Below are 11,904 nucleotides of genomic sequence, written 5' to 3' on the forward strand. Positions count from 1 at the left end.
TCCATAGTACATTTGTTACACATTGTCATTTTTAGATCATTGCATATTGCATACAGATTAATTCAATTATTAACTGAATGATTAAATAAAATATTCCATAGATGTCACAGTATCTGTGAACTCATCCAGGTCTGTGGCTGCAGTTTCAAAAATACTCCAATCAGTGCAGTCAAAGCAGGCTTGTAGTTCCAGCTCTGTTTCATTAGTCCATCTCTTTAAAGTCCTCACTACAGGCTTAGCTGATTTTAGTTACTGTTTGTAGGTCGGGAGAAGATGAACCAGACAGTAATCAGAGAGTCCTAAAGCTGCACATGGGACAGAGAGATATGCATCCTTTACAGTGGTGTAGCAGTGGTTCAGTATAGTTCAGTCTCTGGTGGGGCATGTGATGTGTTGTTTGTATTTTAGCAGTTCACAGGTGAGGTCAGCTTTATTAAAATCTCCAAGAATAATAATAAGTGAGTCCTGGTGTTGTTGTTCAGTGTCTGTGATGTGATCAACCAGCTGTTGCAACGCTGCATTCACGCATGCTTGTGGCGGGATATAAACATTCTCTAGAATGAACAAGGAAAACTCCTGCTATGAGTAGAAAGGCTTACAGTTGATGAAGAGCACTTCTAAATTAGGACAGCACATCTTCTTCAATGCTGTTACATCTGTAAACCAGCTTTCATTGATATTCCACCTTTTCTCTTTTCCCTGATGATTCCGCAACATGATCCGCTCTGAACAGCTGGAAGCCCGGCAGATGAAACGCGCTGTCCGGGATAGCTTCATTCAGCCAGGTTTCCATGAAACACAGAGCAGCGGAGTTAGAAAAGTCCTTATTTGTTTGAGCAGAAGCAGTTCGTCCGTTTTGTTGGCGAGGGAGCGGACATTCGCCAGATGAATACTCGGCAGTGGAGTCCTAAATCCGCATTGACGAAGATTCACAAGCACGCGGCTCGCTTCCCTCGCTTGCGTCTTTTGGATAGCTTGTAGAGCACCGCTGCGCCTCCAATTAAGATGTCTAACAAAACATCCGAATAATCAAACATGGCAAAACATTATCAGGTATACTCTGCAGAATATTCAGCAGTTCATCCTTGGTGAAACTGATCGGAAAAGAGTGACAAAAAACATGACAAACAAAAAAAAGTAACAAAAACGATAGAGAGCTCCACACTGAAGCAGTCATCTGTGGCGCCATCTTGCTCAAATGTTCAAAAAGATGTTGAATACACCACTTTTGTAAGGAAACAGCTCATCACTTAATTCAATCCATGCTTCGATACAGGGCTTCATTAGAAATGCGTTGTGTACTCGATACACGCCTTGACGCTTCAGTGTCTGTAACATCACTAGCGTGTATTGTTTTCAGAGAATCTTCACTCAAATTAATTTTCTATCCTTAATGGAAAGCTTAATGTACACAAATGCACATCTTGACCGTAGATAGCAAGGCGGCAGGTGCTCTAAAATGCGGTCACTTCCAATTACAAACATGCCCCACAGTATAAACTCCCACCCCCAAAACTGATTGACAGGTGTCTCTGTAAGGCATCGGAAATGCAAATGCAAAAGGGAATTGTGATTCCATTTGAATTTTGGCAGGCTCCATAAGGGATTCCGAGGACGTGAAATAGCAAATGAGCAACTGATTTTGCTTTTTCAGTATGACAGGGTCATGACTCGTAACACATAGGAAATGCAATTGCAAATAGACTTTGCTTTTCCAACTGAAATTTGGCAGACTTTGTTCGTTTGAAAATGAAAATGCAAACGGTATTAGCAATTTGCAATTGCATTTGGATTATTATGCAATTTATGCATCCAAAAATAGAAAACGCAATTGCAAATACAATTTGCAAGTTGTTTTGAAAATAGTCATGAAAATCCTCCCATACATAAGGTTGAGGTGTCCATTTATAGTAAATCTTGCTTTAAATAGGGCATTACTATTTCTTGGTCTTTATATGTACAATAAACAGCGTTTAACTTTGTAAGCAGGATTTGGATGCATTTCATAATTTGGCAGGCTCCTCATGAAATGATGCTACTCCAAAGGGTCTTTTAAATTGTTACATTTACCTCCTTAAATTGGTATATGGCAATCCATAAAACACCCAGACCACAAAATCGGATGGGCATGCAACTCACATTTAGTACAATTTACATATCAGTTATTTTAAGTTTGTTTTTTCCCCTGAAAAACAGTGTTTTTCAACAGATAACATGCCATTCTTTTTATAATGACGTTTTAATTCCACTGTTTACATTAAATTCCTTCTATGCCAAGCATGCCAAATCAGAAATCTTTACATTTCAAAGCCATAAAAAAAGTGAATTCATAAAATTTTCAGTCAATTCAATATATTTCAATAAATAAAAAAATGACATTATAGTTACTTCAAAAAAATAACCTTATTTGCTAAAAATGTATCAAAACATTATTCTTATGGACAAATGGGACCCACAGCTTTGCTCTTTCCTTTGCCATAAAAAGATGGTTACATGTAGTAACCATCTTTGCTTTCAGTATAATAACAAATATAAACCTTGAATAAAAGAGGTATATTAAAAAAAAAAAAATTATCCCCTTTTCTTCCAAATTAGAATGCCCAATTCCCACTACTTAGTAGGTCCTCATGATGGCGCGGTTACTCACCTCAATCCAGGTGGCGGAGGACAAGTCTCAGTTGCCTCTGCTTCTGAGATAGTCAATCCACACATCTTATCACGCGGCTCGCTGTGCATGACACCGCGGAGACTCACAGCACGGGAGGCTCATGCTACTCTCCGCGATCCACGCACAACTTACCACGCGCCCCATTTAGAGCGAGAACCACTAATTGCGACCACGAGGAGGTTACCCCATGTGACTCTACCCTCCCTAGCGACCGGGCCAATTTGGTTGCTTAGGAGACCTGGCTGGAGTCACTCAGCACACCATGGATTCGAACTCATGACACCAAGGGTGGTAGTCAGCGTCTATTCTCGCTGAGCTACCCAGGCCCCAAAGAGGTATATTTGTAAAAAATACAATATCATTGAGTGTGGGTGTGTGCACGTGCAAAATATAATGATAATTATTATTATTAAAAATCAGACTATTTATTATTTCAGTATGTCTATTTTAGGAAAAAATTTAAATATCACCATAACTCTCCTCATGTGCCCCTCTCAACTACTTTTAACCAGTGCTACCTTCAGGTTGTTTCTACACTTTATATTCATCTCAACTATATGGTCAAACATGATTTTGAAACATTCTGGCATACAAGTAGTTTTGTGTTTCTTGTTATCATATTTCTATTGTTTAACCTTTACTCTATATAGAGAAACATTATGGGTTGATCCCTACTTGATTACTTTTTTACCCTACTGAGATGGATGATCCAGTCTTCCGTTTGTGTGAGACACTGAAGTTTGTGAACTGCTGCTGTCCCTACAGCATTGACAGGGCCCATCCACCCACAGGGTTGGGGAGTAACGGAATACATGTAATGGGGTTACGTATTTAAAATACAAAATATTTGTAACTGAATTCCACTACAGTTACAATTTAAATAATTGGTAATTAGAATATAGTTATATTCAAATAGTATTTTGATTACTGAAGAGATTACTTCACTGAGTCATTTGTTTCATTTAATATTTAGTCCTTTCAGGTGGAAAACATTTATACATATAAATGATGCGATCCAAAGTGCATTTGAACAGTGCTGAAACACTTTCTTATGATGTGTTACATTCATACGAGCAGACAGAGAAGTAAGTTTGGAGCACAAGAAATAGAAATATACCTTATGTAACTTGTCAGCTTTATGCTAAGCTAAAATGCTATTTCTAGCCATTTTACATGCACATTTTACCAGGCACGCTCATATTTTTTATCAAGAAAATTCACATTGGATCATAATTAATTTTTTTCAAGTAAGATCTTTGATATTAGGGCAAAAATAATTATGTTAATAATTATGCTAATCATTTTTGTATTGTTTTCCTGTAAAATATCTAAAGATCCTTAAAACAAGATCAGTATGATTGATCTTATTTTAGAAACAGCACTGCATAAGATATTTAGGTTTTTCAGAGAATGTATTTTTGACATGTGTATTTTGTCTTACTGTACTGGCAGAGTTTTTATAGTCAAAACAAATGAGAAAATCTACCAGTGCTGAAGAAGTAATCCAAAGTATTTAGAATACGTTACTGACTTTGCGTAATCTAATGGAATACATTACAAATGACATTTTACAGCATGTATTCTGTAATCTGTAGTGGAATATATTTCAAAAGTAACCCTCCCAACCCTGTCCACCCATGCCAACAGATGATAAAGGGATATGGCAGTAAACCTGTGTGGAGACAGCTCTTTTGTCCTCCCAAGTTATTATTATTATTATTATTATTATTATTATTATTATTATTTTTTAACACAATCTAAGGTCTACTGTGGTTGAGAAGTCAGGCAAGGTTTTTCATTGCCAGAACAACTTGTAATAATAAAGAGTGTGCTTCTGTATATACATAATCAGAGGGGTTAAAATGTTTGAGGTTGTATTGATAATCTGGGAGTTTTTCATTTAAACCTGGAAATAAACAGAAAGTATTAGGATTTTGAAAATTGTCAAACAAAAACTATTTAGGCAGATGCTATTTGCACCCTGGTGCAAATAATGGTATCTGCTATTTACAGCCCAGTGCAAATAGTGGCAGATATTATTTGCACCCCGACCCTGGTGCAAATAGTGTCAGATACTATTTGCACCCATATTTAAATACTAACATACAGTATATTGGCATCACTGCAGTGTGTTTATTGTGTTTATATAGAGTCCCACACTATAATAACCCCTACCCCTAAACCTAACCTTAACCTTACCTTAGAAAAATATAACCTTAGTTTTTCACCTTGGTATTTTGTTGTATTTACAGTAACCTCAAAATTAACCATGGTTACTATATTAACAACACATTACTGTAGTAACACCTTGGTTAATTGCATTAAAAATATGGTTTCTGCCAAAAACATGGTTACTACAATATTACTACAGTAATACAGTGATGCAATCTACACACAAGCGATGACGTGCCGTGGGAACGAGTATGATTGACAGACCCCGCCTCCAGAACAAACCCTTCTCTGCACTTCCCGACATTCACCATGACCAAATCACTGCAATGAAATCAACATTTGTTTTATTTTACCTATTATTTTAAGTAGTATTAAAGGAAATATTAAGAGTGGAAACAGGAAATCGGATGGGAAAAATAGTGGGACAAAACGTGAATTCAAACCGCAGTCGCTAGGACAACAGTACACACACACACACACACACACACACACACACACACACCGTATTTACACCCCACAGCACTGCAGCAGCATTTACTGTATAGTTTGTTGTACATTCCTGTGGTTTCACCAGACTATTGGGGTGAAAGTAGCTGCACTGTGTGCCAGATGCTATTTACACTGGGGTGAAAATAGTCACTCCGAAAAATGTATTATGTAAAATTAAGAAATATTTAAAGTTCTGCACTGTTTAGGTCACTAGACATATGCAAACACATTTGTGACATTGTCCATGTTAACTCCTTTATACAAAGTTCAGATTTCCTTGCTTCTGTTGACGCAAACATGATGCTCTTTTCAACATTCATAAATCATGCTGGCAGAACACGGATCAGCAGGTTTTGCACAAACTTGTGCATTCAAGGCCAGCTCGAGGGCATGCAATCATTAAAGCAAAAGAATATACCAAATACTGAGAAATTCTGAGTTTCATAAACATGTTTAAACTTTTCACTCAAACTTCTATGCTGATAATATACTTGTAATGAAAACAGTGTATATTACATTACAAAACAGCATTTTTGCACTAGTGGTCTCAGACTTTGGACCCCACAGTAAATTCAGTATATTTACTGTATATTTATTTACATTAATTCATTTAGGAGATGCTTTTACACAAAGTGACTTACAAAATGAGGAAGGATACAACAAAACCGATTCATCATCAAGGAGACGGTAACACAATAAGTGCTGCAATACAAAGTTTCAATTGTATTACAAAAGTACTAGCCAAGATTTGCGTGTGTGTTGTGTGTGTAGGGTACAAGTGCTCATGAAAAAGTTGTCTCTTTAGTAGTTTTTTGAAGACAGAGATGGAGTTTGCTTCACAGATGGTATTGAGAAAGGTCGTTCCACCATCGAGGTACAGTGAATCCAAAAGTCTGGGAAAGTGATTTCTGGTGGGAATGTAGCTCTGCATGATTGTAGGTAGACTGACACAGACCCAGTGACTGTTCTGTATGCCAGCATCAGAATCTTGAACTTGATACATGCAGCAACTGGCAGCCAATGTAGAGAGACAAGTAGTGGTGTAATATGCGCTCTCTTGGGTTTGTTAAAGACTGGCCATCTGCTGCATTTTGGATCATTTGCAGAGGCTTGATCGCGCATGCAGGAAGGCCTGCAGTATAACCCCCATCCCCCCCCCCCCTTTTTTTTTGTTTTTGTTTTTGAATTGTGTGTTATGTTGTATGTTTTGTTTTTTTATTGCAGGCCTTTTTCATTTTTGAAGCTTATTGTGTGCTCTCCATGACTGACACAGCTGAAAGCAGATACTATAAATATTTCCCTTACTTGTATGGCCAAAATTTTAATTTGCAAGCTGACAACAATAGTGAATGTTTTTGTGATCTAATTAAGTTTCTATTAATTATCAACTATATATGACTAGGTAACAAAATATGACCTGAGTACTACTGACATAAAATAAAATAATATTTAATCTAAATAAATCCCCTACAGCCTTTTGGATACAATCTAATGGCCACATCAAACTACCACTGGTTGCTGTCATTCTCACGGGCAGAGCAGGTCCTGTTGAGTAACATAGATGAGGATGGCGGTTGCCGCAGGAAGTGTTACCGTGTGGTCAGACAGCTCAATGAAGACGCCTGGTGTCCTGGAAGCAAACCTGTCATCACTGCATTCCATCTACAGGTACTAGACTAATCTCAATATACTCTTTGTGTCTTTTCTGCACCTTTCAGTTTAACACTGTGGACGTTTCATTAAAGGAATAGATCACCCAAAAGTGAAATCTTTGTCATCATGCACTGACCCTCAATGTTGTTCCAAACCTGAAAGGTTTCATGGAACACACAAGGAGACAGTTTTTAATACTATTTACGCAGCTATTTGTTACTCATTGATAGTTTTTACTCAAATTAACTGAGTAAATAATGTCATAATTTACATTTTTGGGTGAACTATTCCTTTAATAATTTGCACACTTTTAAGGTCAAAATTAATATTAACTATAAACCAAAATCCATATACTATGATTTAAATGTAGCAAAGCGCTTTATATGTTTCACAAGTTGATATGCTGGTTTTATAGAATCACGTTACTACAGCCTACCAACATTTTTTCAAAATGATTTTTACATGGCTCGTTGTTCCTGGTGAAATGAACACTAGAGCCACTACTGAACAACGAGCCATGTAAAAATCATTTTGAAAAAATGTTGGTAGGCTGTAGTAACATGATTCTATAAAACCAGCATATCAACTTGTGAAGCATGTAAAAAAATCAATGACTTTTATTCACTTTCACACAAATCAGATAATCAGTTCATAAACAGCTACTTTTCACTCATCCTCCCACAATGCTATCTTTTGACATCTAAACACATTTACTATAGACCATTTCAAGAATGTAAACAAAAACAAAGAAATTAGAATGCTACTGTACATGTCTAGCCCAGAAGCATTTCCAGTAGTGGCATTTTTATAACCCAGAACTGTCAAAATAATATTACTAGCATGTACTTTTAGAGTCTAGCTAAAACAAAAGATATGAGCAAAAACTGAAAATAAACAATGAAGTGTCATTTCTGGATCCTTTAAATAAGACTCAGAGTCAACATATTTTCTCAAAGAACATCAAACATTTACCTGAAGTGACTTAGTGTTCTTAATACTAAGTGCGTCTACACGAGAGAGGTGATGAAAGTGTATCGTACTTTAGATGCTTAAAATTATTCCTTCAGCGGCAAGGTCAGGAATATTGGATTGCTCTTATTATAATCAATGAAGCTGTCAACGCTGTAAGCGCATGACTCGCAGACAAGGCAAGGTTTTATATATATATATATATATATATATATATATATATATATATATATATATATATAGTGCATTCAGAATGTATTCAGACCCCTTCATTTTTTCACATTTTGTTATATTGCAGCCTTATGTTAAAATGCTTTAAATTATTTTTTTCACATCAGTCTACACTCCATACCCCATAATGACAAAGCAAAAACCAGACTTTTGATAACTTTGCAAATTTATTAAAAATAAAAACCTTAAATATCACATTGACATAAGTATTCACACCCTTTGCTATGACATTTACATTTGCAACCTGGAGTTAAGTGCTTTGCTCAAGGTCGCAATGGTGGTGGCTGTGGGGATCGAACCAGCAACCAGTTCTGTGCTTTAGTCCACTATGACAATTGAAATTTAGCTCAGGTGCAACCCAATTTTCTGGATCATTTTTTAGATGTTTCTACACTTTGATTGGAGTCCACCAGTGGCAAATTCAATTGATTGGACATGATTTGGAAAGGCACACACCTATCTACAGTATATAAGGTCTCACAGCTGAAAATGCATATTAGAGCAAAAACCAAGCCATGAGGTCAAAGGTACTGCCTGCAGAACTCAGACACAGGATTGTGTAGAGGCACAGATCTGGGGAAGGCTACAAACAATTTCGGCTGCACTGAAGGTTCCCAAGAGCACAGTGGCCTCCGTAATTCTTAAATGGAAGAAGTCCTATAACCAGGACTCTTCCTAGAGCTGGCTGCCCAGCCAAACTGAACAATCGGGAGGAGAAGGGCCTTGGTAAGAGAAGTGACCAAGAACCTGACGGTCACTCTGGTTGAGCTCCAGAGATCATGTGTGGAGATGGGAGAAACTTGCAGAAGGACAACCATCACTGCAACACTCCACCGATCTGGGCTTTATGGCAGAGTGGCCAGATGGAAGCCTCTCCTCAGTGCAAGACACATGAAAGCCTGCTTGGAATTTGCAAAAAATAAATAAATAAATAAAATAAAATAAAATAAATAAATAATAAAAAAAATAAGCACCTAAAGGACTCTCAGACTGTGAGAAACAAGATTCTCTGGTCTGATGAAATGAAGATTGAAATGTTTGGCCTCAATTCCAAGCATTATGTCTGGAGGAAACCAAGCACCAGGTGGTAGCATCATGCTGTGGGGGTGTTTTTCAGTGGCAGGGACTGGGGGAATACAGCAAAATACAGAGATATCCTTAATGAAAACCAGGTCCAGAAGGTTCATGACCTCAGACTGGGCCGAAGATTCACATTCTAAAAGGGCAATGACCCTAAGCACACAGCCAAAACAACGCAAGAGTGGCTTAGGGACAACTCTGTGAATGTCCTTGAGTGGCCCAGCCAGAGCCCGGACTTGGTCCCAATCGAACATCACTGGAGAGACCTGAAAATGGCTGTCCACTGACGGTCCTCATCCAACCTGACAGAGCTTGAGAGGATCTGCAGAGAAGAACGGCAGAAAATCCCCAAATCCAGGTGTGCAAAGCTTGTCGCATCATACCTAAAAAGACTTGAGGCTGTAATCGCTGCCAAAAGTACTTAAGGGAAGGGTAGTTAAGGGACTGAATACTTATGTCAATGTGATATTTCAGTTTGATCTTCTAAATACATTTGCAAAGTTATCAAAAATCTGGATTTTGCTTTGCCATTATGGGGTATGGAGTGTAGATTGATGTGGGAAAAAAATAAAAATAATTTAAAGCATTTTAGCATAAGGCTGCAACATTAGAAAATGTGAAAAAAATTAAAGGGTCTGACTAATTTATGAATGCACAGTAACTTTCCTTGTGTGTCTCCTTCTGCAGTAGCTTTTATACTTACTGTATACTACTCAAGCTACTCTGAGATCTTGCAGATATTGTTGACTTTTGTGTGACAAATTTTTTATGTTCATATGTCCATTTGTAAGTCATTTGGAATAAAAACATCTGCTAAATGACTAAATGTAAATGTAAATGACTTGTGCAGCCTCATTCATTATAATCGGACAGATCTATAGTCACTTTTAGAGCCCATAATGAAATAATCTGATTTAACAAGCCAGCTAAACTCCACCTATCAAACTTATTAATTATTGGCAAAAAATTAATTCACTTACCAGAGATAAGATGTGTGCTACAGTTGTTAGTAATGCATGTAACCAGCCGTCTTTCTTCACTGCTGTGGTTCATGCATCTATTTATGGTTGCTTTTTCAGCAATCTAAACACTTTAATTTCTGTTAGTTCCAAGCATCCAGGGAGCATCCAGCCACTGAATCACACAGTTTACATTTTAATAATGACATTTTTGGCAATCTTTTTAACGTTAGTAACATTAATCGTGTTAAAGTAACTATGAATGAAGTGCCTCCCGCTGTTGATTTGAATGAGTTTGACAACTAGCTGGAAATGTTCAAGGGACAAAGACGTCACTTCCTCAAACCAACAAACAGTCTTTGAAATGGTCTATAGCGGGCTGACACGTAAATCAAAAGTGTCACAGAAGCACCACCTCTTTTACATTTGCTTTTATGACACTATCAGTTACGTTTAGGGTAGGGAGGTAGGTTTTGTTGATTTAAAACTTGATAGAGCATTAACTTTAAAAAACTTATCTGTTTGGTAAAACAGAGTATAAAATGCTTTCAGAGCCACACAGTGGACATTTTACCTCGGAACTGCCACAATGTTATTTTTCAAAAAGGATGCCACAGTAACGTAATTTTCATGAGATCAGGCTGTTGACATGGCTGTTGAAACACTGTTTTACTGTAACTTTCCAACTGCATGTACAAAAAACACATTTCACTTACAATATTATGCAATTCTAACTGTAACAAATACTTTCCCTCTGTGCTTACATCATCTAGACACTGCTGTTTTGGACCTGTGAGAAGTACCCCTGCACCAGGGACTGGAGAGACTTCAGGGGATGTGTATTACGACTGGTGCAGAAGCTGTATAAGTGTGTTAGCCAGCACTATCTCCGGCATTACTTCATACGGTCTCACAACCTTCTGAAGTACAGCAACACCAATGAGCTAGATAACGTGGCAAAGAAGATCATCAATTTCCTGGACAACCCAGGAACATATGTTCATTAGAAGCGTCCTCCGATTGTTAGGTGGTATAAGATCTGTGTTAGCTGTGCTCTATTTGTATGACTGCATCATATTGATGCATATTGATCATGGTAATAGGCTGTGGTTGACTCAAGTAATGTACAGTATGTCTTTTCTCCATATTACTCATTAATGACATGATGAATAATGTAGAACTTATTAATAAATCATTCTGTGGTAGAGTATAATTTAAAGCTTATTTTCTCATCACAAATACACCTTTGCACAATTGGGAGGATGCAAAACATGAAAATTCATTCAGTAAAATGTTCAGTCTATAGTGTGATACAAGCATAATACACACTTCTATTTCTTTTCTTTTTTAAAGACCTATTCTTTTATTTTATTAAAATACAATTTATAAGAGTTATTTTCTTCAGTAATGGCCCTGAAAAACCTTCTATGTGGCCCATGCCATCGGCATAAATATCAATGCCTTGACTTGATAAGAAAAGTAATTATACAGTAAAGGATAATGTATTGAAATAGAATTAATGTGCATGTATATTTGGTATGGCAATTTAGAACCACATTAGGATTACTGATGCAGAAACAATTGGTTCTACTCTCCAGCAGATGGCACTGTAACTACAATAACACGTTTAGCAAGCGTTGTAAATACAAGATCTTTTGTAAACACAGCAAGGAAATTGTAAAG

General features: G+C 37.1%; 1 protein-coding gene across 1 annotated transcript in view; it reads left to right on the forward strand.

Annotated features, from left to right (window-relative positions):
* The window catches only part of LOC127448530 (protein mab-21-like 3), a 28,920-nt gene extending 17,503 nt beyond the window's left edge, over window positions 1-11,417 (forward strand). Inside the window, exons 6-7 of the mRNA XM_051711152.1 lie at window positions 6,803-6,997; window positions 10,995-11,417. Coding sequence (XP_051567112.1) covers window positions 6,803-6,997; window positions 10,995-11,228 — 429 coding nt within the window. The 3' untranslated portion in view covers window positions 11,229-11,417. The remainder of the gene's footprint in view (window positions 1-6,802; window positions 6,998-10,994) is intronic.
* Window positions 11,418-11,904: the final 487 nt, after the last annotated feature.

Source organism: Myxocyprinus asiaticus, chromosome 11, assembly GCF_019703515.2.
Source record: "Myxocyprinus asiaticus isolate MX2 ecotype Aquarium Trade chromosome 11, UBuf_Myxa_2, whole genome shotgun sequence".
Taxonomy (NCBI): Eukaryota; Metazoa; Chordata; class Actinopteri; order Cypriniformes; family Catostomidae; genus Myxocyprinus; species Myxocyprinus asiaticus.